At 38.8% G+C, this 27,313-nt stretch overlaps 1 protein-coding gene across 1 annotated transcript; it reads right to left on the bottom strand.

Moving 5' to 3' along the window:
* Positions 1–2,225: 2,225 nt before the first annotated feature.
* Positions 2,226–26,877, bottom strand: LOC128530028 (H-2 class II histocompatibility antigen, A-U alpha chain-like). The gene is made up of 4 exons (XM_053503719.1): positions 26,764–26,877; positions 3,592–3,837; positions 2,945–3,226; positions 2,226–2,781 (listed from the first exon to the last, which is right to left on the bottom strand). Exons 1-4 carry the CDS (start codon positions 26,843–26,845, stop codon positions 2,660–2,662), a joined length of 732 nt encoding a protein of 243 aa, XP_053359694.1. The 5' UTR covers positions 26,846–26,877; the 3' UTR covers positions 2,226–2,659.
* Positions 26,878–27,313: the final 436 nt, after the last annotated feature.

Raw genomic sequence — 27,313 nt, forward strand, 5'->3', positions numbered from 1 at the left:
TTATAAACAGCAACATAAACAACACATGCACTCTTTTTGCTACTGTTGAGAGACTGACAAACCCACCAAGTCAGATTCCTATTGAAATGCTCTCTGACAGCAAATGCAATGAGTTTGCTTTCTTTTTCTCTGAGAAAATCAGTAATATTAGGAGGGCTATTAACACAACAAGTTGTACAGAGATCAGAAAAACTCAAACACAACCTCACAAAACAGTTACTATGTCTGTCTTTCAAGCAATTGATAGCAAAATCTTGAAAGAAACAGTGCAGCACCTCAAATCGTCAACCTGCGACCTTGACACACTTCCTACATCTTTTCTCAAAAGTGTGTTAAACTGTTTGGAAACAGATTTATTAGAAGTGGTGAACACTTCACTTCCCTCTGGGACTTTTCCAAACTCTCTGAAAACCGCAGTTGTTAAGCCACTTTTAAAAAAGAATAATCTTGATAACTCCGTATTAACTAACTACAGACCAATATCAAATCTTCCTTTTATAGGGAAGATTATTGAAAAGGTTGTCTTTCATCAGGTGAACAACCATTTAAACTCAAATGAATACCTAGACAGTTTTCAATCTGGTTTCTGAGCGCATCACAGTACAGAGACAGCGCTCCTAAAGATAATAAATGATATTCGTTTAAATTCTGACTCCGGCAAAATATCAGTGTTGGTACTGCTAGATCTTAGCGCTGCGTTTGACACTGTTGATCATAACATACTAATAGAAAGACTGGAAAACTGGGTCGGGCTTTCTGGCATGGTACTCAAATGGTTCAGGTCATACTTAGAAGGGAGAGGTTATTATGTGAGTATAGGAGAGCACAAGTCCAAGTGACGTCCATGACATGCGGAGTCCCACAAGGCTCAATTCTTGCACCGCTCCTGTTTAGCCTGTATATGCTCCCTCTAAGTCAGATAATGAGAAAGAACCAAATTGCCTATCACAGCTATGCTGATGATACCCAGCTTTACCTAGCCTTATCTCCAAATGATTTTAGCCCCATAGACTCCCTCTGCAAATGCATTGATGAAATTAACAGTTGGATGTGCCAGAATTTCCTTCAATTAAACAAGGAGAAAACTGAAGTCATTGCATTTGGAAACAAAGATGAAGCTCTGAAGGTGAATGCATACCTTCACTCTAGGGGTCAGATAACTAAAAATCAAGTCAAGAATCTTGGGGTGATTCTGGAGACAGACCTTAGTTTCAGTAGTCATGTCAAAGCAGTAACTAAATCAGCATACTATCATCTCAAAAACATTGCAAGAATTAGATGTTTTGTCTCAAATCAAGACTTGGAGAAACTAGTCCATGCCTTTATCACCAGCAGGGTGGATTATTGTAATGGTCTCCTCACCGGCCTTCCCAAGAAGACCATTAGACAGCTGCAGCTCATCCAGAATGCTGCTGCCAGGATTCTGACTAGAACCAGAAAATCTGATCACATCACACCAGTCCTCAGGTCCTTACACTGGCTTCCTGTAACATTTAGGATAGATTTTAAAGTACTTTTACTTGTTTATAAATCACTTAATGGCCTAGGACCTAAATACATTACAGATATGCTCACTGAATATAACCCTAACAGACCACTCAGATCGTTAGGTTCGAGTCAGTTAAAAATACCAAGGGTTCACACAAAACAAGGGGAATCCGCCTTTAGCCATTATGCTGCCCGCAGTTGGAACCAGCTTTCAGAAGAGATCAGATGTGCTAAAACATTAGTCACATTTAAATCTAGACTCAAAACTCATCTGTTCAGCTGTGCATTTATTCAATGAGCACTGTGCTACGTCCGAACTGACTGTACTATCTTATGTTTATCTAATTTCTTAAACTGTTTTATTTTTATTTGAAATTATGTTTTTATTAGTTTTACTTAGTCTTTTATTTTTATTTTAATTAAATTTTAATTAGTTAAAAGTTTTGTTGCAAACTGCATTTATTTTTATTTTAAATGAAATTTAAAAGTTTTTGTTAAAATGTCTTATTGCTATTATCTTTTATTTCATTTCATGTTTATTTTCTTCTTCTATGTAAAGCACTTTGAATTACCATTGTGTATGAAATGTGCTATACAAATAAACTTGCCTTGCCTTGCCTAAAGCCAATATGAAATCATGGACATGATCCTTATAATTAGATATCCAGTATTAGCACTTTGTAATAGTGTGTAATTGTTCTTATTAGCATGGCAGAGAAAATAACGGAGACCATTTAAAGTGGTGATTTTACATGGCTTTGCTGATTTATTCAGCATAATAAACCCTTAACAGTTTTAATAAAGCATTCTGGAAACAATTGAAACATGTGTTTTTGAAATCTAAGTTGAATTCAATGTGGCTTGTGTTTGGTGTGTTTTATTGCCTGCTCCTTTAAAAGAATTTTAAAAGAATCATGCTCTTGTCAAGTAAGAAAATAAAAACACAAAAAATATATTCAAGAAACATAAAAGGGCCAGTATGACTTTTATAATATCTGCTAATAGAGTTTAAAATTAAAATGTTTTACATTTATTACACATTTGGTATTATTATTTTTGTAGGATACTTTTTCACTAAAATACATTGCATTAATTCATTATATAAAGTTAAGGAACATTTAAGGATTTATTAAGATTGTGGATCTTCACAGCAGTAATCTGAGCTTTAATTTCAGTTACACTGGTTTCCTTTGATGAGGAAGAAAGTTCCAGTAGCGACTCCGAGCAGTCCTACAGCCAGACCCACTCCACAAAACACAGCCGGACCCACACTGGGAAGCTTAACTTCCACCTCTGCACACACACACACACACACACACACACAAACTGTGTTAAATCAGTTTCTTTTACATTTAATAAAATGTGTATTTAATAGCTACAGTAACATTAAATTGATTTCTTTAGTTGTTAAACATTTGATGTATTGTCTTTGGCAGGTTTTTTTTTGTGGTCTCACCCCATGTCTTGGTGTCGGGTGTCTCCAGAGTCTTGTGTTGCACCGTGCAGGTGTAAACGTCTCCTTCCTGTGGAGTGAAGGTCAGGTGGGAGAACTGGTTGTAGGTGCCATCTTCATTCGGGTAGTACTGACTGATTGAGAAGTCATCAGTCACATTTACACCATTTCTGGTCCAGGTGGTGTGAACAGGAGGAGGGAAGAAATGTGCTGAATGACAGATGAGTGTGCTTTTTCTACCAAGTCTCACATTATCTCTGGGATAGATGGAGTTTTGGGGAACATCTGTGGACAACAACAACAACAACAATAATAATACTAATAATACTAATAATAATAATACAGAAGAATATAATAGCTCAGCAGCTTGTGAGTGTTCACTACCTGCACAAACATTTAGGAGAGCATTTATTACATCCTACAACATAAACCAAAAATGAAAATGTAATATATTTTAGACTTTATATTTATATTCTATTTGAGAGAATATAATAAGTGGAGAAAATAGATATACACATTCAATTAAGAAATATAATACAAATGTAGATACTTAGTATTAGTATTTATAAGTAAATAATGAATATATTTGAACTAATTAATAAATGTAGGTGTGTTTGGAGAAGTACGCTGATGCTCCTCTTTTTACTCACCCAGAGCTTCTGGAGGACTTTTGTAGACTTTCACTGCTAGATCACGGTTGTATTTGCAAGTCTTTTGATCTGAGTCACTTAACTCATAAAGATCAGGAAATTTTACAGAGTCTGCAAATTCAGGGAACTTCATCACCTGAGCTTTTTTTTTAAAATCTGAGTGAAATACTTCCTCATCATCATGTTGCAGAACAAACTCTTTATCTGAGTCACTGCATCCAGTCATACCAGAGTCTACATGCTTAACTGTGGGGAAAAACAAAAAAGAAATACATTTTTGACTACAACTCAGCAAGAACAGGCTGTCAGTGTAATAAACGGAGCATTAAGCATCATACACCAACAATAACAACAATAAATATTTTTAAATCACATTTAATGCAGTGCAACATAATGCAAATTTATAGGCAGATAATATGCCAGCTAATTTAAGTTATAATAAAGATAATAATAGCCAAAATTAAATAAACATTATTACAATTATAGTAGTAATAAAAAAAGCTATAACAGGCAAATTAAAACATGGACTTATAAATATGAATACAATACAATAGACCCTCGGAATGTAAGTAACCCGTTTGCAAGTGTTCCGCAAGACGAGCAAAGATTTTTGATAAATTTTGACTTGAAAAACGAGCGAGTCTTGATATACGAGTACCAAATATCATCGAGTATCATGGGGTATGCATGGGCTTCTTGTTTTGCCGCTGAGCGGCACGTGATTCTTTTCAAAGGTAAATTGCAGGTTAATTTGTTTTATTTTTACTTTACAGCAGTGATTCCATTAGTGTGCGCGCACTTGAGGGTCATTAGAGAGCTTTCTTGGTTACTTAAGTTTTCTGATGAAACGAAAAACAGTTTCCCTTAGTGTGTGTGTATGTGAAAGTCATGCCGCACAATAGCCCCTCAAATAAGAGAGGAGGAACACACACAGATACACAGCGTGTATGACACAAACACACGAACAGAAACATTCATCTTTATAAACTTTATATTTTCATTATTTCTTATGAAGGAAATTCACTTTGATATACGAGTGTTTTGATATACAAGCACACTTCCTGAGCGAATTATGCTTGCAATCCAAGGTTTAACTGCAATTGCTTATGAAATGACAAATGTTAATTGTCTGCTAAAAAAACTGCTAATTGAAGGTGCTTGACGATCACTTTGTGAAATGAAGTTTTATATTTACACATTGAAAACAGAGTCAACACTTATTTACCAGCTCTGTAAAAGCTAAAAACTAACTTTTTTTTCCTGTTCCTTATCTTCACTTGTTTTATGTACCAGAATAAACATGGTAACCAAAATCACAAAAGGCTTTTCACTTGAGAACATTTGTCTGAGTTAACAGCACCATAAAACATCAAAACAAAGTTCTAAAATGAACTAAAATCTGACACAACATTTGTCAGTACTTATAACCATACAGTTGACTGCAATGTATTATAAGTTTAATGTTCTTAGAATAACAGGTACTAACATAGTGCCTGACAGTATACCAGCTCTGTAAAAAAAAAAAGACTAAAACCAACTTTTTCCCTTTTTTCTTTATCTTCACTTGTTTTCTGTACCAGGTGAACATGGTAACCAAAATCTCAAAAGGCTTTTTACTTAAAAACATGTGTCTGAGGTAACAGCACCATAAAACATCAAAACAAAGTGCTGAAACAACATTTCAGTTGCTACTTTAAATTGTGAGCCAAGCTGGTCCACAGTCTCTGGCTTCAGCACAGACCTGTGGCAAGTGGCAATGTTGCCACTTGTGCTAAAGACACGTTCAGACGGAGAACTTGTGGCTGGAATGCAGAGATATTTCTTAGCCAAACTGGACAACTTTGAAAAATTCATTTTATGCAGTTTCTACCACTTTAAAGGAGTTCGCTGTTTCGCTTTTAGTCTCCATAGTCTGCAGGTAGCTCTTTAGTTCAAAGTCAATGAGGTCTCTGTTTGAGAGGGGAGGTACTTGCTGTGTTGTTTTCTTTTTGAAGTAACTACCTAAACCTTTGTGCTTCTTATTAGCTGGCACTGCTGGATCAGTTACTGCTTCTTCTGTTTCCGGCTGAGTAGCAACAGGACTCTCTGCATTTTGATTCACCACCATTTCTTCAATCTCAGCAGCAGCCTTTGACATAATACACTCAATCTTCTCCTCTTTGATGTACTTTGTTCTGAATCGAGGGTCTACAAAAGATTCCATGTCAAGAAGGTCTTCAGTGTCTGGATCAGCGTATTTCTCATTAAAGTACTCTAGGATCTTGTCTAAAAAAACAACTGTTTATTTTGTCTTAAATTTACACTATAATTTAAGTTTATTTTACAAATAGAAATTAGTATTTGACTAACTAAATTATATTTTTAACATGCGCTTAATATTTTTGATACATTTCAATCAAAATATTTGGCAATGGAGTAATTATACTGATTAGTTTTTAAGAACTACAATTAATCATCACTCAATACTCAATATTCTTTATGTATAACAACAAAAACTTAAATAATTGAGTAAATTGCCCTATGCAAGTGCTCATGGAAAGTCTGGTGTAACATCAGAGACAAGAAGGCTGTGAGGATGTGAGAATGGACATGAAGCACCTGGAACATTCCTTACAAATCCTGGTGAGTAAACAGCTAACACAAGTTACTGTAATAATGACTCTGTCTGCCTGCACACACAACTTTATGGGGTGTAGGTTACTGTTCTGAATCCTGTCACAGCCGAGCTCCAGAGCTAACGATAGCTAGCAACAGGCCAGTCCTGGTGTTCATTGTGATTTTACTTGTTTGTTCCAACCAAAAAACTGCTCAGCTAAAGCGCGGTTAATACAGACACTTAAAATCTGGTATAAACCAGAGATTTAACACCGAGCAGCGTGCACGTCCTGGTTTCTCTGTGTAATGCAATGTTTTAATTTTTCCCGCCAAATGAGGTGATTTTGCGCAGCCGACCGCCACTGTGGCGAGGATATAAAAGGAGCATGTTCAAATAATTAATACATTTGTAACGGTCCACCTCACACCCTGAACCGCGAGTCTGCTCGTTTCACTCCGACACTTTAAGGAGGAAACGCAGACCAAAGCAGGTTTAAACAGCAGAAATGAGGTGCAGTGTCCGGGCTCTGGCACTGTTTAGACACCTGGTTTTAGTAGTGTTTTATCCGTTACTGTATGTGAGTATTTTTAGCATGATTAAACACTGAGCACGCAGCAGCAGGAAACTGTTTGAAAAACGTAAATGCATCAGCTGTGCGTCCAACAGCAGTGACACTGCAGAGAGCAACAGCTCCAAGTCCAGCACAGCTCCGAGTCCAGTACAGCTCCAGTCATGATTTACAGCACTGCAGGCAGGCAGTTTGATTAGCAGTATAATGCTGCATAACTTTGTTTAAAACAATAGAACTTCAAGTCCTAAGTACATGACGTTCTAAACTTCAAATGTATTTAAAGTGCAAAAGTACTACAAGTACTTCACTAACATAATGTATTTAAACATTATTAAATTTGCTGTTGATGAAATAAATGTGGTAAGTACTGAACTAGTAAATAAAGCTATGAAATATAAAGATTTAGTAAAAGTACAACATTTCTCTCAGAATTATAATTGGGAGAAAGTAATATGAAATTAAAATATTGATGTGAAAAATGTTATGTATGTTGTAATATGTAAGTAAAAGGAACTAAAACTGATTTTCAATTTATTTTTGTGTAAAACACAAATCTCTTTCACAGATATAGAATTTAAAACAAGGCTTAAAAAATTTCACTTTACCTATAATGAATCCAGAATATACGAGTTTTCCACTAGAATATACTAGATTTTCTATTAACTAAAGTTAAAAATAGTTATGCGTAAATAAAGTGGGGTATCATTTTTATACATGGGACACAGACATGTACAAGGTACATTCAAGTCAAAGCAGGATCTTTGGGCAGAATAACAGAACACACTCATTAAAGTAAAAGCTCTCTTCATTTCTCTTTCTATTTTTTTCTTTATATGTCAGGTTGTGCATTGTTCTGCAAAATGCCTTTGGTGATCAAATGTTCACTGGAATTTTACCAGCTATGGGCTCTGTAAAATCAAATCAGTTTTACATCTAAGTGTGATGATGTACTATATTGGTCTTAAAAGTATGTATTTGAGCAGAATTACTATTTTACCAGTCTGGTAGACTTTATAGTAACAGTGACACTTGTACTTGCTTGTATCCCCAAATATCCCTTTTTTAGATGCCAGCTTATGGTATGGCAGTGTAAGATCTGCACATTTGACACATCATCAAAAGGATATTCAGATCCCACAGTTTTCAGGAAACTGAAGTGTGAAGTTGTGCAATCTTTCAGATATAAACTGTGATTTATTAGATTCTAATACAAAAGTCTACTTTCCACATATTAACTATATAATACTTGTGGCAGAAGTATTGTTTATGAGACTGTTTACAAATAAGATTCCGCTCATTGTTTATGATCTTATTAAATGTCATTTGCAAAGTAAACCAGATTGAGTTGTGTCTTGTCAAATTTGGTAAATAAATGTTTAATTAAAATGGCAATGTTGTATTGTTTATTTGTTTATAATTGGTGTCATTAGATGCATCGACCTAAATTTAAATAACCCTTGAGTAAAGGGTAAATATAGTTTAAGAAAATTAAGTGTAACATATTAATTCTGTGATAGAGCAGTATGAATTAAATTCATTTGAAATATTTAGTAAACGTAGTGTAAGGGACTGCCCCTAGAGGGCACTGTGGCCATGATTATTTTTTGTTCATGTAGTTTTGTTGGTAGACTCAGTTTCCCAGAAGGCACCTCGGTCAGGTGAGGACGAAGCTCACCTGAGCCGAGGTAGCTCATTAGAGATGGTAAAAGCTGTTAGTTCTGGGAAACTGTGTCGAGCATTAAGACTGTTTAGTGGGCATTTGTTTTGTGTTTTGTTTAGAAAGGGATTTGTGTTTAACTGGCTCTGAAGGCTTGTGCTCTATGTTAATTGTAGATAAGTTGATTTAGTTTAATTTGTATATGATGTGAGTACTATTTAATGTGTCTTTTGTCCTCTTGTTTCTAGGTTTTCCCTTTGTCTTTAGTGGCTCTAGTGGCTCTCCCTGTCTTTAGTTTAGGCTCTAAGTTTGTGTATGTTCTAAGCCTGGATGTGCTCGAGAAGTGTGTGTGTGTCGCTCGGAGGAGCGTAAATGCGTGGTACACCGCTTGTAGGAGCGCAGGTGTGTGTGTGTTCGCGCATAGGAGCGCGAGGCTGTGTGCCAGGTTTAGAAGACCCTATGTGTATGTTATGTGTAAAGAACCTGTGAGTGTGTGAGAGTTATGTGTAAAGAACCTGTGAGTGTGTGAGAGTTATGTTAGAAGATCCTGTGAGTGTGTGAGAGTTATGTTAGAAGATCCTGTGAGTGTGTGAGAGTTATGTTAGAAGATCCTGTGAGTGTGTGAGAGTTATGTTAGAAGATCCTGTGAGTGTGTGAGAGTTATGTTAGAAGATCCTGTGAGTGTGTGAGAGTTATGTTAGAAGATCCTGTGTGAAGAACCTGTGTGAGTGTGTTATATATGAAGAACCTGTGTGAGTGTGTGCTAAGTTTAAAGAGCCTATGTGTATGTTAAGCCTCAGTAGCCGGTGTTTTGTTTTAGTTTTGGGGAAGTATTGTTTTTGTTTTCAATAAAAGACTCTTGTTAACTGTTAAAAAACCCTCTGCGTCTCTGCCTGCCCTTCTTAGCCCACGGCGGTAACAACAGCAAGCAATACACCTTAGAACGTGACAGAATGCTCGACCTTTACAAGGGCATAGCAGAGGGGCAACGACAGACCCACAGGGAAGGTCCCTTCAGTGTCCGAGAGCCTCAGTGGAGGCTCCACCCTCGTCCGAGAGCCTCAGTGGAGGCTCCACCCTCGTCCGAGAGCCCCAGTGGAGGATCCTGGACTGTCTTCACCACTTGGCTGGGAGAACGACCCAGGGTTGCATCGGCTGCCCGGCTTGGAGGGCAACCCAGCACTGCATACGATACTCAACGTTATGAGTATGCTGCCTCCGCCACCCGGCCTACAATGATCCGGCCCTGCCTCATCAGCCAGGTCCACAAAGCAAATCCAGGACTGCCTCCACCACCCAGCTTCGACGTCAGGAGTCCACCACCGCTTGACCCCGACAGCGAGACAGTGAGTTGTTGCCTGGCTTTGAGGATAGGTCGCTGCTTAATCGGCCGCCCGGCGTTTAGGACAACCCAGTGCTGCATCAGCCGCCCGGCTTGGAGGACGACCCAGTGTTGCGCCCGCTGCTCAATACGCGAGGGCGAGTCAGTGCTGCCTCCGCCGCCCGGCCTACTCCAGCGATCCAGTGCTGCCTCAACTGCCTGGTCTATGTGAAGGGTCCAGCAGCTGCCTCCGCAGCTCGACTTTGGCGGCAATCTGGGCTCGACCACCCTCCCACCCAGGGGGGGGGGATGTACTGTAAGGCCCCTAGAGAGTTGCAGAGTCGAGCGCGTGCGGAGAACATGTTGAGCGAGCAGGGAAGACTCTGCATGTGCAGAATCGAGCTGTTGCGCGCGCAGTAGAGACATTGCACGTGCATAGAGTTCTTTGTCTGCTCTCAAAATGTCAAACCACGCGCTCAGAATTGTGGCAGAAATATAACACCATAGAGTGTAATTCATAAATTTAGCATAGTAAAATTACCCTATCATGAGTTAATATATACCTATATCACATACAATTTCATATTATTCACACACACATTGATTTATACACATCGCGCAGGGGGGTTAGAAGTGGCGGGGGCGGCGGGAGAGAGTTTCGCCCGGGTAGCAATTCAGTGTAGAACCGCCACTGCCTATTCTCCACCACATCACGTACTTCCCGGACCTCGGGCTAAAATGTGGAGCAAGCCCGAGATCATATTAACGTTAATTATCGCCAGCCGGAACAAATAAGCGGCTCCGTCCCTTTGCCGCCTATTCAGGGAGCCAACGGAGTGCGCGAGTAGCGATAGTAGATTTGGGCGCACACCCATCACAGGCGCACGCTGTGACGGATCATCATAATTTTCTTTAATAGTAAATAATGCCCCCAGTTGCGCTGTACCACCGCTGGCAAAAGACAACATGTATTCCGTGCGCCGCCGACAAAGAGCGCGTTTTTATGTTACCGCGGATCCCAGTGGAACAATCTGACTGCATGTGCAGTGCCATGAAAAAGTATTTGCTCCTTCCTAATTTTTTCCTTTGCATATTTGTCACACTTGTATAGGTGGAATTTCACCTAAACACTTTATGAGGAAAAGACAAATTGGCCTTTTTGATTAAAAACAATGCAATTTATGCTATAATAAGGAAAATATCAATTTCTTCCATTCCAAGGATTAAAAACGGTAACAATGTCAACTTTAGAATCTAGAATCCAGAAGATAAAATTTACACAAATTTAAAAAGAGGCCTTAATCACTGAAAGTGATGAACACAGAAGAGCCTCAGACTCAAGAGGTTTTTAAAGTGTGGAGAGGTACATTACAGTTCCTCTGAATGTATAGGTGAGAACAGCTAATTCACACTTGGGAAGAGTGAGTAATTTGCATTTGAATGTTGTCTGGCATTGTAAAGCACACACACACTAAAAGAACAACAACCCAGGATTAATAGGAATAGGAGGCACTAAAAGAGAACTTTTAAAGCACGAATTTGGGCATCTCATTTCATCATTGTGAAAATAATATGAAGCACATATACACACATTTATCATTTATTTATCATCGTAAAACAAAATAAAATTTATGTTTGCTTCAGCATTGGAAACAATATTGTTTTAGGCTAAGTAATTATACACAGTTCTTCGAGGTACAGTACTTGGTCCGGCTTTTAGATGAAGTCCTTCCAAGCGCCATCTGGCAGATATTCAGTGAAGCACAACACATTTATTTAAATTCCCGAATGTTGCTTACAGCAAGTCGCTGCACGCCGCGCGCTAAATTGCGGCATCTCGCGGGAAAACACACGCACTCTTAATGGCCACATCTGTAATTTGCCTTTTCTTCTTCTTCTTTGACTTTCGGCTGTTTCCTTTCAGGGGTCGCCACAGCGAATCATTTGCCCCCATCTAACCCTATCCTCTGCATCCTCTTCTCGCACACCAACTAACTTCATGTCCTCACTCACTGCATCCATAAATCTCCTCTTTGGTCTTCCTCTAGACCTCCTGCCTGGCAGTTCCAACCTCAACATCCTTCTACCAATATATTCACAATCTCTCCTCTGAACATGTCCAAACCACCTCAATCTGGCCCCTCTGACTTTATCTCCAAAACATCTAACGTGGGTTGTCCCTCTGATAAACTCATTCTTGATCCTATCCATCCTTGTCACTCCCAAGGAGAACCTCAACATCTTCAGCTCTGCTACCTCTAACTCTGCCTACTGTCTTTTCTTCAGTGCCACTGTCTCTAAGCCGTAGAGCATTGCTGGTCTCACCACTGTCCTGTACACCTTTCCTTTCATTCTCGCTGATACTCTTTTATCGCACAACACACCTGACACTTTTCTCCACCCATTCCAACCTGCCTGTACTCGCCTCTTCACTTCCTTTGAACACTCTCCATTGCTCTGGACCGTTGACCCTAAGTACTTAAAATCCTGCACCTTCTTTACCTCTGCTCCCTGTATCCACACCGATCCTCCTGGGTTCCTCTCATTTACACACATGTATTCTGTCTTGCTGCGGCTAACCTTCATTCCTCTGCTTTCCAGAGCATACCTCCACCTCTCCAAATTTTCCTCCACCTGTTCCCTGCTCTCGCTACAGAGCACAATGTCATCTGCAAACATCATAGTCCATGGGGACTCCTGTCTTACCTCATCTGTCATCCTGTCCATCACCAGAGCAAACAAAAAGGGGCTTAGAGCCGATCCTTGATGCAGACCCACCTCCACCTTGAACTCTTCTGTCACACCTACAGCACATCTTACCACTGTCCTACAGCTCTCATACATGTCCTGCACTACTCTAACATACTTCTCTGCCACTCCAGACCTTCTCATACAATACCACAGCTCTTCTCTTGGCACCCTGTCATATGCTTTCTCTAAATCTAAAAAGACACAATGCAACTCCCTGTTACCTTCTCTGTACTTCTCCGCCAGCATCCTCAAAGCAAATACTGCATCTGATGTACTCTTTCTAGGCATAAAACCATATTGCTGCTCACAAATGCTCACCTCTGCCCTTAACCTAGCTTCCACTACTCTTTCCCACAGCTTCATTGTCTGGCTCATTAGCTTTATACCTCTATAATTGCCACAGCTTTGCACATCTCCCTTGTTCTTAAAAATTGGCACCAATACACTTCTCCATTCCTCTGAAATCCTCTCACTCTCCAAGATCTTGTTAAACAAACTTGTCAGAAACTCTACTGCCACCTCTCCTAAGCACTTCCATACCTCCACAGGTATGTCATCAGGACCAACAGCCTTTCCACTCTTCATCCTCTTCAACGCCCTTCTCACCTCACTTCTACTAATACTTGCTACTTCCTGTTCCACAACAGTCACCTCTTGCCTTTTTTTTTTTTACTTTGTTTTTGCAAATTGTTGTCAAAAAGCCTAATTGTATTGAACATGATTTAACTTCTAAAAAGCAATAAAAGGGTGAAAAATCCAAGGGGGTGAATACTTTTTATAGGCATTGTAAATATTCACCAATCCATCCATTCTGGTGCAGGCAGGGTACACCAAGACCAGGTCACCATTCTATCACAGGTCTATCACAGGCCTATCACAAACAAACAACCACTCAAATTCACACCTATGGGCAATTCAGAGTAGGCAGTTCACTATATCTACATGTCTTTGGACTGTGGGAGAAACTGGAGTTTTTAGATGTAGTTAAACATAGTATTTGCATATTAAACCAGTGTCATATATATATATATATATATATATATATATATATATATATACATTTATTTGCAGTAGAGACGTAACAGAAAACCGTTTTATATATATATATATATATATATATAGACTCAGCAAAAAAAGAAACGTCCTCTGACTTTCAACTGTTTTTACTTTCAGTAAACTTAATGTGTTAATATTTGTATGAACACTAAAAGAGTCAACACCATAAGACATAAACTAAAAATGTTTCACAATGTGTCCCTGAATGAAGGGAGGCTCAAAATCAAAAGTACCAGTCAGTATCTGGTGTGGCCACCAGCTGCTTGAAGTACTGCAGTGCATCTCCTCCTCATGGACTGCCTATTGCGGACAGTCTGAGCACTGATGGAGGGATTGTGTGTTCCTGGTGTGACTCGGGCAGTTGTTGTGGCCATCCTGTACCTGTCACGCAGGTGTGATATTCGGATGTACCGATCCTGTGCAGGTGTTGTTACACGTGGTCTTCCACTGCGAGGATGATCATCTGTCCTTCCTGTCTCCCTGTAGCGCTGTCTTAGGTGTCTCACAATGTGGACATGGCAATTTATTGCCCTAGTCACATCACCAGTCCTCATGCCTCCCTGCAGCATGCCTAATGCACGTTCACACAGATGAGCAGGGACCCTGGGCATCTTTCTTTAGGTGTTTTTCACAGTCGGTAGACAAGTCTCTTAAGTGTCCTGCGTTTTTAGAACTGTGATCTTAAATGCCTACTTTCTGTAAGCTGTTAAGGTCTTAATGACCATTCCACAGGTGCATGGTAATTAATTGATTATGGTTAATTGAACATGCATGGAAAACATTGTTTAAACCCTTTACAATGAAGATCTGTAAAGTTATTTGGATTTTTACAACATTATTGTTAAAATACACAGTCCTGAAAAGGGACTTTTTTTTTTTTGCTGAGTATATATATCAGATCTTGTTTCTGCTCCGATTTTTCATGAGATGGACTTAAAGATCTAAAAAAAATTTCAGATACACAATATTACCATTTCTCTCAAACATTGTTCACAAATCAGTCTAAATGTGTGATAGTGAGCACTTCTGCTTTGCTGAGATAATCCATCCCACCTCATAGGTGTGCCACATCAAGATGCTGATCTGACATCATGAGTAGTGCACAGGTGTACCTTATACTGCCCACAATAAAAGGCCACCCTGGAATGTGCAGTTTTGTCTCACAGCAAAATGCCACAGATGCCACAAGCATTGAGGGAGCGTGCAATTTGGCATGCTGACAGCAGGAATGTCAACCAGATCTGTTGCTCGTGCATTGAATGTTCATTTCTTCACCATAAGCCGTCTCCAAAGACGTTTCGGAGAATATGGCAGTACATCCAACCGACCTCACAACCGCAGACCACGTGTAACCACACCAGCCTAGGACCTCCACATCCGACAGGTTCACCTCCAAGATCGTCTGAGACCAGCCACTCAGACAGCTGCTGAAACAATTGGTTTGCATAACCAAACAATTTCTGCACAAACTGTCAGAAACCGTCTCAGGGAAGCTCAACTGCATGCTCGTCGTCCTCATCGGGGTCTTGACCTGACTCCAGCTCGTCGCCGTAACAGACTTAAGTGGGCAAATGCTCACATTCTATGGCATCTGGCACGTTGGAGAGGTGTTCTCTTCACGGATGAATCTCGGTTTACATTGTTCAGGGCAGATGGCAGACAGCGTGTGTGGCGGCGTGTGGGTGAGCGCTTTGCTGATGTCAATGTTGTTGAACGAGTGGCCCATGGTGGTGGTGGGGTTATGGTATGGGCAGGCATCTGTTATGGACGAAGAACACAGGTACATTTTATTGATGGCATTTTGAATGCACAAAGATACCGTGATGAGATCCTGAGGCCCATTGTTGTGCCATACATCCATGAACATCACCTCATGTTTCAGCAAGATAATGCACGGCCCCATGTTGCAAGGATCTGTACACAGTTCTTAGAAGCTGAAAATGTCCCAGTTCTTGCATGGCCAGCATACTTACCGGACATGTCACCTGTTGAGCATGTTTGGGATGTGCTTAACCGGCGTATACGACAGCGTGTACCAGTTTCCACTAATATCCAACAACTTCGCACAGCCATTGAAGAGGAGTGGACCAACATTTCACAGGCCACAATTGACAATCTGACTCTATGCGAAGAAGATGTGTTGCACTGCATGAGGCAAATGGTGGTCACACCAGATACTGACCGGTTCTAAGTCCCCAGACCCCCAATAAAGCAAAAAACTGCACATTCCAGGGTGGCCTTTTATTGTGGGCAGTATAAGGTACACCTGTGCACTACTTATGATGTCAGATCAGCATCTTGATGTGGCACACCTGTGAGGTGGGATGGATTATCTCAGCAAAGCAAAATTGCTCACTATCACACATTTAGACTGATTTGTGAACAATGTTTGAGAGAAATGGTAATATTGTGTATCTGGAATAAATTTTAGATCTTTAAGTCCATCTCATACAAAATCGGAGCAGAAACAAAGGTGTTGCGCTTATATTTTTGTTGAGTATATATATATATATATATATATACACACACAGTACAGGCCAAAGGGTGGCTATTTTGAAAAAACAAGAATATAAAACATGTTTTCAGTTATTTCACCTTTTTTGTTAAGTACATAGCTCCAAATGTATTCATTCATAGTTTTGATGTCTTCAGGGAGAATCTACCAATGTAAATGGTCATGAAAATAAAGAAAACACCTTGAATGAGAAGGTGTGTCCAAACTTTTGGCCTGTACTGTGTGTGTGTATACAGTGGTGTGAAAAACTATTTGCCCCCTTCCTGATTTCTTATTCTTTTGTATGTTTGTCACACAAAATGTTTCTGATCATCAAACACATTTAACTATTAGTCAAAGATAACACAAGTAAACACAAAATGCAGTTTTTAAATGATGGTTTTTATTATTTAGGGAGAAAAAAAAATCCAAACCTACATGCCCTGTGTGAAAAGGTGATTGCCCCCCTTGTTAAAAAATAACTTTTTTTTTTTTTTTTTTTATTATATTTATTAATTTTACATTATTAACAACCAACAGATTGAAACATAACGACACATTTACTACACACAGTACCTGAAAAAAAAAAAAATTATAAGAAGAAAAACAAAACAAAAAAAACAAAAAAAAAAACACACACACCAAAACTAACAATTAAATGATTACGCACATACACTTAAAAATAAGTAAATAAACTTAAAAAATAAATAACTAAATAACTAAGCTGCCAGGGGGTACATTAAATGTACAACATGCAATAGTAGGCTATGAATTGTTAAATATGAACAGTATTCCTGTCTTTGTTGTTCTCCAGATAGGAAAGAAACGGACTCCAAATATCGAAAAATGTATCCAAGGAATTGGATCGTGTGTACCTTAATTTTTCCATCCGGATAATAGACACCATTTCCAAAATCCACCTTTGAAAAGATGGCGCAGAGTGAGATTTCCAGTCTGTTAAAATTAGCCTCTTGGCGGTGTTCATACCAAGCATCAAAGATTTCTGTAAGGCTTTAGGTAGATGCAGCGTTGATTCTGAACAACCAAAGATTGCTAGTTCAGCATGAGGACTAATATCTTTGCCATATGCTTTGGAAAACCAAGAAAAAATGTCTGACCAATATCCTGTAAGTTTATGACAATGCCAGAAAGTGTGTGACAAGGTACCCTCTGAAATTTTACACCTGTCACATTGAGCTGAAACGGATTGATAAATCTTGTGCAGTTTAGACTTAGAGTAGTGAAGACGGTGTATTACTTTAAACTGAATTAAATGGTGTCTACTGTTAATGGAACAAGAATGTATTCTGGCCATAATTTCAGTCCACAAGGATTCAGACAGGTCAATGCCCAACTCGCTACTCCACGCCGTTTGTAGATGGTCAGTAGGTGTTTTAACTTGACTGCTGAAAACAGATACAAACGATGAGACCATTTGTCTGGAGTCAGAGGGACGCACCAAGACGTCGATGAAAGGATGTTGGATTGGTATACTTTCAAAGTTTTTTATTTTATCTCTGACATAATGCCTAACTTGTAAATAGCGGAAAAAATGTGAATTGGGAAGCTGGAATTTGTCCCTTATCTGATCAAAGGAGGCGAATTTACCATTAATATAAAAATCTTGGATGGTAGCTAGTCCACTCCTACTCCAAGCATCATAGCATTTGTCTGACCATGGTGGCAGGAAAGAATGATTAAAACAGATGGGGGTTCTTACTGAAGTCTCGGGTATATTGAGCACCTTTTTGATCTGGTTGAGAATTCTGATAGAGTTTCTTGTTATATAACTTAAAGTGTTAGGTTTACCCAGCTTAGAGAACAGCAAGGCCTGTAAGGAAGAGTCACCAACTGAGTTAGCTTCCATTTTTACCCACAGAGGGGAATCAGGTGCATGATCCATTGTGCGGCAGGTGTTCCAATACATTAATGCTCTCGCATTAGCAGCCCAGTAGAACTGTCTAAACACAGGAAGGCCGAGCCCACCTTGAGATTTGGGCTTTTGCAGGTGAGCTTTAGATATCCTGGGAGTTTTATAATTCCAGATATAAGAAAGAATAACTGAATCCAAGGTTTTAAAAAATGCAGATGTGAGAAAGATAGGTAAATTTTGACACAGGTAAAGAAATCTGGGGAGGGACACCATTTTAATGGAGTTAATACGGCCTATCATGGATAAAGGGAGAATTTTCCAGCAATCTATATTCTGCTTTAACCTAGATGTGAACTCTAAATAATTTAGTTTAAATATTAATTTAGAATTTTTGGGAATTCTTAAGCCCAGGTAAGTGATCTGATCGCTGACTATCCTAAATGATGTATTTCCAAAGAAATCTGGGCTATAAAAACCCGACAATGGCATAAGATCACTTTTTGTCCAGTTGATGGTATATCCTGACAATCTTCCAAATGAATTAATTAATTCCAACAAAATAGGAACTGATTTTTCTACATTTTGCAGATATAACAGTATATCATCAGCATATAAACTAATCAGTGTTTTAGTGCCTCCCACTGTTAGGCCTTCGATATCGGGATGACCTCTGATTTTTAAGGCAAGTGGCTTAGTGAAAAAAAGAGCAGGTGAAAGAGGGCAGCCTTGTTGAACCGAACGATGTAGAGGGAATGAAACTGACTTATCACCGTTGGTTATAATTGAGCATACTGGACTGTTATAGATTATTTTTACCCAAGAGATGAATAATTCACCAATGCCAAAGCGCCGCAACGACTCAAACATATATGGCCATTCTATCTGGTCGAAAGCTTTCTGTGCATCCAAGGATATAATAGCTGTTTGATTAGTCTTGCCATGATCTGCGTATATTGTATTAAGCAGTCGCCTGACATTAAAGAAGGAAAACCTTCCTGGAATAAACCCAGTCTGATCAGGATGAATAATAGATGTAAGATGTTTACTCAATCTGTTTGCCAGCACCTTTGTAATAACTTTTCTGTCGACGTTTTGAAGAGCAATTGGCCTATAATTGGCGGGGTCACTGTCATCTTTTCCTTTTTTCAGTAAGAGACAGATATTGGCCTCGTACAAAGTTTTGGGTAATGTCTTCTCTTTTGCGGAATGACAAATCATTCTGAGTAATAATGGAGTTAGTAAGTCTGAAAATGCTTTATAATATTCGCTAGAAAATCCATCAGGCCCCGCAGCCTTCCCGGAAGGAAATGATTTAATCACCGAAAGTAGTTCTTCCTTGGTAAAATCAAAGTCCAATTCTTCCCTAGCCAGGTCGCTGAGCCTTGGATTATCCATAGAGTCAAAAAAGGTATCTAGGTCAGATTGTGTGACATTACATTTAGAGGAATAGAGGTCACTATAGAACTCTCTAAACCTGTTGTTGATGTCCATAGGGTTGGTGAGCAAAACGCCTGAATTTGATTTAATTCTATAGATTGACCTAGTAGCTTGAGAGCTTTTAAGTTGCTGTGCTAACAGTTTCTGCGGCTTGTCTCCTAATTCAAATTGCTTTTGTTTCAGTTTAAGAAGTGAATTATTAACCTGACATCCTAGAATGCAGTTATATTCATATTTAAACTTCACAATTTCATTGAACTCTAATGGGGATTTTGAAATTTGGTATGCTGATTCAAGCATGGGAAGGATGTTTTCAATTTCTATTAGACGCTTGTCCCTTTCCTTTCTAACATAAGATTCATAAGAAGTGATATGACCACGCATTACCACCTTAAGTGTTTCCCAAAGGGTTGAATCTGATACCTCCCCTGTGTCATTTATTTCAATAAACTCGCTTATCTTCACTACCATGCTTTCACGAAATTTATTGTCAGCCAATAACAAGGGATTGAAACGCCATGAGTAATGTTGTTTGGGAAGGGTAAAATCAATGGTCATTAGTAGGGGACTATGATCAGAGATAAGTATGCTATGATATTTGGTGTTATTTACACTTTTAATTAAATTAGAATCCACCAAGAAGTAGTCAATTCTACTGTAGGATTTATGGACGTGAGAATAGTAGGAGTATTCTTTATCTGTGGGATGTTGAAGTCTCCAGATATCAATGAGATTCCTAGATTTAATTAAATTATTTAAAGTTTGAGGTGATGCAATATTGGGTGGGGGACAAGAGGATAATCTGTCTAAATAGGGATCCAGAACACAATTAAAGTCCCCTCCGATTATAATGTTTGTTTTATTATCGTCTGAAAGCAGATTAAAAACCTTTTTAAAAAATAATGGGTCATCAAAATTTGGACCATATATGTTGAGGAAAGTAACAGGGATTGAGTTAATACTGCCAGAAATAATAATGTATCTTCCATTTGGGTCTGCGCACGAATTAGTAAGCTGAAAGGGAACGTTTTTGCGAAAGAGAATGGCAACGCCTCGGGCCTTGGAAGTAAAGGGTGATTGGTAAACCTGTGAAATCCAATTACATCTTAATCTTCGTTGTTCTGTGGTTTTAATATGGGTTTCTTGTAGAAAAATTATATCTGCTGAAAGGGACTTAAGGTGTTTAAAAACCTTGCCCCTCTTGATAGCATGACCCAAACCCCTGACGTTCCAGGAAACCAAAGTGAGGTGATGACTGCCCACCCTAACACCCTGTTGAGACCTGTGCATTTAAAAAAGATAGACAGGACACTACAGCCAGTGCATGCTTACAGTGAGAATGATGGTGATTACCTGGCAGCATAATGCAACTAAAGAAAAAAAGTAAATGAAAATAAAATAAAAATAAAAACTCTAGGACAAAGACAACATATATCCACAATAACAAAAGCCTGCATAGGCAAAGCACGACTCTTTTCATCAGAACAGAAGGAGCTGCTGGGCGATGGCTACTGAGCTACTTATAAACAATACAGTAACTGCAAAAACTACCTAAAACACCTATAAAAACAGAACCTCTCCATGAAGATGAAAAGAAACTATATACATACCAGTATAAAATAATTGAACATAATGGGAGTGTAATATAAGTTACAGGCTGAAAGAAAACAATTATATCGATTGATATATGCTTCTTTAGTGATGTACACAAATTATGAAACTGTAGATAGTGAAACATCAGTGTAAAGCCTATAAATGTTACCATGAACTCAACTGAAGACTCCCAACCTCTAACATGAATTGGACCAGTTCAACCAGTTCAAAAATTCACTTGGCACAGCCAGTTTTTACTTGCCACGAATTAAAATTATAATAATAATAATAGTATTAATTATTATTTGACAGCCTCTGAACGGGAATAATTCTCTTCCACAAACCGTGTTGCTTCTTTTGGATCTGAAAAGATGGTGGGTGCTCCGTCTGCATGATGGATGTGAAGCTTGGCCGGGTAACGTAAGCTGTGTTTGACACCTGTGTCTCGAAGAACTCGCAGCACATCACGGAAAGCGCGGCGTTGCATCAATACCTCGTTTGTGTAGTCCGGGAAGATAAAAATTCTCTTCCCGTTATATTCCAGAGGTTGTTGTCTACCGAGGCGAATGATCAGTTCTTTCTGTTGATAATGGTGAACGCGGGCCATGATAGTGCGCGGGTTTGCGCCCGGAGCCGGCTTCGGCTGGAGCGAGCGGTGAGCACGGTCAATAGACACAGGCTTTGGGAAATGTTTCGCTGAGAACAGTTGCGAAATCAACTTGGAGACAAATTCTGTGGGTTTGCCGCTTTCTTCTCCTTCTGGAATGCCCACAATTTTAATGTTGTTTCTGCGGGAGCGTGCTTCCAAGTCGTAAACTTTAGTTTGCAGTTGCTTGTTAGCGCTGGTCAGTTCGGAACATTTCTTTTCAAGAAGTTGAATCCGGGTTTCATGGTCATTGACAGCTTGCTCTTGAGTGACCACCCGAGACTCCAGGTCGGCTTGTGAGGTCAAAAGAGACTGAAATTTTACCTCGAATGCGTCGAAACGTTCGTTAATGCCGCGAAGAATGGCCTCTGACATCTCTTTACAAAGCTCTTTGCACGTAGCCAGTGACATCTCCGCTGAGTGAGAAGACTCCGAGCGGGTTAATTTGCTAGCCACAGAGGGAGAGCTAACATTAGCCTCTTTACTTTTATGGCTAGCAGTAAGTTTAGACTGAATTGCCTTCGACATGACTAACCTTACAACTTATATATGTCAATCAGATATTCAGAAAGGTAAGACTGGTTGACTGGCCCCAATTTTTTTATATATCTGGTATGTAATACTAAATTATTAATATCGCGAAGAGGAGCTGTGTTAACACACGTCTACTCCATACGCTCGCACACTAGCGCCCCCCCGTTAAAAAATAACTTAACTGTGGTTTATCACACCTGAGTTCAATTTCTGTAGTCAGCCCCAGGCCTGATTACTGCCACACCTGTTTCAATCAAGAAATCACTTAAATAGGAGCTACCTGACACAGAGAAGTAGACCAAAAGCACCTCAAAAGCTAGACATCATGCCAAGATCCAAAGAAATTCAGGAACAAATGAGAACAAAAGTAATTGAGATCTATCAGTCTGGTAAAGGTTATAAAGCCATTTCTAAAGCTTTGGGACTCCAGCAAACCACAGTGAGAGCCATTATCCACAAATGGCAAAAACATGGAACACTGGTGAACCTTCCAGGAGTGGCCGGCCGACCAAAATTACCCCAAGAGCGCAGAGACAACTCATCCGAGAGGCCACAAAAGACCCCAGGACAACATCTAAAGAACTGCAGGCCTCACTTGCCTCAATTAAGGTCAGTGTTCACGACTCCACCATAAGAAAGAGACTGGGCAAAAACGTCCTGCATGGCAGATTTCCAAGGCGCAAACCACTTTTAAGCAAAAAGAACATTAAGGCTCATCTAAATTTAGCTAAAAAACATCTCAATGATTGCCAAGACTTTTAGGAAAATACCTTGCGGACCGACGAGACAAAAGTTGAACTTTTTGGAAAGTGTGTGTCTCGTTTCATCTGGCGTAAAAGTAACACAGCATTTCAGAAAAAGAACATCATACCAACAGTAAAATATGGTGGTGGTAGTGTGATGGTCTGGGGTTGTTTTGCTGCTTCAGGACCTGGAAGGCTTGCTGTGATAGATGGAACCATGAATTCTACTGTCTACCAAAAAATCCTGAAGGAGAATGTCCGGCCATCTGTTCGTCAACTCAAGCTGAAGCGATCTTGGGTGCTGCAGCAGGACAATGACCCAAAACACACCAGCAAATCCACCTCTGAATGGCTGAAGAAAAACAAAATGAAGACTTTGGAGTGGCCTAGTCAAAGTCCTGACCTGAGTCCTATTGAGATGTTGTGGCATGACCTTAAAAAGGCGGTTCATGCTAGAAAACCCTCAAATAAAGCTGAATTACAACAATTCTGCAAAGATGAGTGGGCCAAAATTCCTCCAGAGCGCTGTAAAAGACTCGTTGCAAGTTATCGCAAACGCTTGATTGCAGTTATTGCTGCTAAGGGTGGCCCAACCAGTTATTAGGTTCAGGGGGCAATTACTTTTTCACACAGGGCCATGTAGGTTTGGAGTTTTTTTTCTCCCTAAATAATAAAAACCATCATTTAAAAACTGCATTTTGTGTTTACTTGTGTTATCTTTGACTAATAGTTAAATGTGTTTGATGATCAGAAACATTTTGTGTGACAAACATGCAAAAGAATAAGAAATCAGGAAGGGGGCAAATAGTTTTTCACACCACTGTATATATATATATATATATATATATATATATATATATATATATATGTGTGTGTGTACATATATGTATTACGGTTTTCTGTTATGTCTCTACTGCAAATAGACTCTTCATGGCTCTTCATGTTATCATCATGTTATTGAACTCTGTATATGTCTTGAACATTTACAGTTTGTTAAATTAAACTAATGTGCTTTTGTACATTTAGGTACAGTAAAACACCTGTTGCAAAAAAGAAAAAGGCTTGGCAAGTAAATGAGATCCATGCAGTGGAGAAACATATGATGACATTCATCACTTCATGCCTCATACCAGGGAAGTTGGCCTGTGAAAACTGCATTAGATCAGAGCCATTAGCTCTTAAAGAAAGAGACTGGCAAAGTGGAAAATTTTATGTTTATAACCGGATTGTGGCCTATAAAAGAGAGATTAACAAGAAAGAATGATAATTAAGAATATTGACAAGCAGTAGGGTGCACTAAACTTTTGGTATATGTTTACAAAGAAAATGTTCACTAAGTCATTGTTATAGAGCATATCTAGAGCATATCTAATTTTCAGTTTGTAGCCTTAAAAGATTTTATTTTGGGAGATCGCAAAATCAAATCTCGGGGTTTACATGAAGCCGCCCCTGTCCAGAAGCTCCCAGAGGGCAGAATGGGCCTGTGCTCTTTTAGGAAGGGAAGGGCGGTAAACACTTACCAGAAAAAAAGCCAGAATCTAGAATCATTTATTTTCTTGTAATATGTAAGGTGTGACATGATTACATACTCCTTATACTTTACAATTTAAAATGATGAAAGCTAGTCAGGCTTATAGATGTTTTTATTTTATGCTCAGTGTTCAGAATGCTCAACATTCTTGTCATACAGTATACATTTTGTTATGTTAATTGTTTTTACGAGTGAAATATTTCTCACAGTTAGGGCTCAGTCGTGGCTGATAAAGACTGTGGTAGTGTTGCACTTATTTGTTGGGCAAATAATTATAGAATTTTACAGTAATTTCAGCTCAATATATGTGACTAAACTTGTCATAATGTTGAATAAACACTGTTTTTGTATCTAACTGACATAAGTCCCACTTATCATGACTAAGTACTGATTTTTATAGCACTGCAGGGGATATTACTAGTAGTAGATGTATAAAATGTGGATCCAAGAGCTCTGTAAAAGGAGGGGAAAATGTTTTTCTCTTGCTTTTGCCTTGCCTTACTATATACATTTTGTATGCATAATAGTGATGTCCCCACTACAACATAAATACCAGTTAATTGTGTGTATGCAAATGACGCTCCTTCAGTGATGTCCCCACAACAATATAAATACCAGTTAATTGTGTGTATGCAAATGACGCTACTTCAGTGATGTCCCCACAACAACATAAATACCAGTTATTGTGTGTATGCAAATTAGGCTACTTCAGTGATGTCCCCACAACAATATAAATACCAGTTAATTGTGTGTATGCAAATGAGGCTATTTCAGTTATGTCCCCACAACAATATAAATACCAGTTAATTGTGTGTATGCAAATGAGGCTACTTCAGTGATGTCCCCACAACAATATAAATACCAGTTAATTGTGTGTATGCAAATGTGGCTACTTCAGTGATGTCCCCACAACAACATAAATACCAGGTAAATTTCTGTGTATGCAAATTAGGTCCCCATAAGTGACACGTTCTCGTCATGTCCCTATAAGGTGTTAAAAAACCAAGCACAGAAACTTTGTGATTCAAATTAAAAATTTGAGGTGATATTTGTGTTCCCGGACTTAAATTAAATCTGCCTGATTTTTTTTTTTCCCTCTGTAGGACCTTGGGAAAGTTGTGTCCACACAATATATGTGTGGGACTACTGTCCCCAGAATGTAATAATTACAAGAATATGTGTGTGTTATGTGTAAAGAACCTGTGTGTGTGTGTGTGTGTTATGTGTAAAGAACCTGTGTGTGTGTGTGTGTGTGTTATGTGTAAAGAACCTGTGTGTGTGTGTGTGTGTTATGTGTAAAGAACCTGTGTGTGTGTGTGTGTGTGTGTAAAGAACCTGTGTGTGTGTGTGTGTGTGTGTGTGTGTGTGTGTGTGTGTGTAAAGAACCTGTGTGTGTGTTATGTGTAAAGAACCTGTGTGTGTGCGTGTGTGTTATGTGTAAAGAACCCGTGTGTGTGTGTGTGTGTGTGTGTGTGTGTGTAAAGAACCTGTGTGTGTGGGTTATGTGTAAAGAACCTGTGTGTGTGGGTTATGTGTAAAGAACCTGTGTGTGTGTGTGTGTGTGTGAAGAACCTGTGTGTGTGTTATGTGTAAAGAACCTGTGTGTGTGCGTGTGTGTTATGTGTAAAGAACCTGTGTGTGTGCGTGTGTGTTATGTGTAAAGAACCTGTGTGTGTGTGTGTTATGTGTAAAGAACGTGTGTGTGTGTGTGTTGTGTAAAGAACCTGTGTGTGTTATATGTAAAGGACCTGTAAGTTTTTGTTTTCAATAAAAGACTCTTGTTATCTTTTAAAAAAAAAAAAACCTCTGCGTCTATGCTTGCCCTTCTTAGCCCACGGCGGTAACAACAGCCAGCAATATACCTTAGAACGTGACACGTAGCACATTTGTTTGTTAAATAATAGTAAAATTTTCAGTTTCTTCTACCCTGCATTTCAATTATATCTACTTAATTATTTTACTTATTGCCACTTAGGGTAACCATTAAATTAACTTCTGATTTTCATTACATTTACTCAATTGTGCACATAGTTGTACTAAATATAGTTATTCAGGTCTACTTATTTTTTTTTTTACTGACTTGTACTCAATTCATGAAGTATATTTTACATGATCTTTTTTACTTTTTTTTAAATATTGAGTATATTTACTCAATATTTTTAAGTATAAAAACATTTTACCCAAATATTTAGTACAGCACAGATTTATTTTTTAGAGTGTATGTGATATCTGCTTGTCCTAACATGTACAGTATTCCATGACACAGAATCTGTATTTCAATTACAGTCACATATCCCCAAGAGTATTATAAATATATTATAATTTCTTTGTCAAATTTATAACCAACATAGGAATTTAACAAAACTTACTCTGAGCGCCGGTTTTCTTAATGCACGATAGTGTGAAAAATATTAAAAGTAGATTCATCATTAAAGCAACTGAAGAGAGCATGAGTTAACCACCAGTAATACACTACAATCGCCTGCACACCACCTCAAGAAAGTAAGAGATGTGACAGCTGCATCAGTGTCAGTGTTTAGCGCCTCTGTGTAAAATCATCCAATCAGATCAGTAACTTCTGTGACACTGCAGTATCCAGGTAGAAAGTCATGTGAGGGTGATCAAGACTTACAGGACATACTGTACATAAATCACCACAAAGAATTATATTTACTAGCGCTGTTACTACCCTCTAAACAAGAAAAATAATAAGTCTACTTTCTTGAATAAATATAATGTAAAATTATGTGTAAATTTGATAAACAATGGTACAGCAGTACCATTATATATGATCACATTAACCTATTTAATCCAAAGAGATGTCCGCATGGTGTAAAAGTTAGAAACTTTCAGCAAGAACATTTTAACCAACACAAGAACTTACTTATATAACAATATACGCTGGTCAGCTATAACATT

Source organism: Clarias gariepinus, chromosome 9, assembly GCF_024256425.1.
Source record: "Clarias gariepinus isolate MV-2021 ecotype Netherlands chromosome 9, CGAR_prim_01v2, whole genome shotgun sequence".
NCBI classification, from domain to species: domain Eukaryota; kingdom Metazoa; phylum Chordata; class Actinopteri; order Siluriformes; family Clariidae; genus Clarias; species Clarias gariepinus.

What these genes read in the sequence shown, in the direction of transcription:
- LOC128530028 (XM_053503719.1), bottom strand. Translation starts at nt 26,845, where the DNA reads ATGCTCTCTTCAGTTGCTTTAATGATGAATCTACTTTTAATATTTTTC. An exon ending in TAAGAAAACCGGCGCTCAGA is followed by an intron (nt 3,838 to 26,763) that starts GTAAGTTTTGTT and finishes TTTTCCCCACAG; the next exon opens with TTAAGCATGTAGACTCTGGT. An exon ending in ACCCGACACCAAGACATGGG is followed by an intron (nt 2,782 to 2,944) that starts GTGAGACCACAA and finishes GTGTGTGTGCAG; the next exon opens with AGGTGGAAGTTAAGCTTCCC.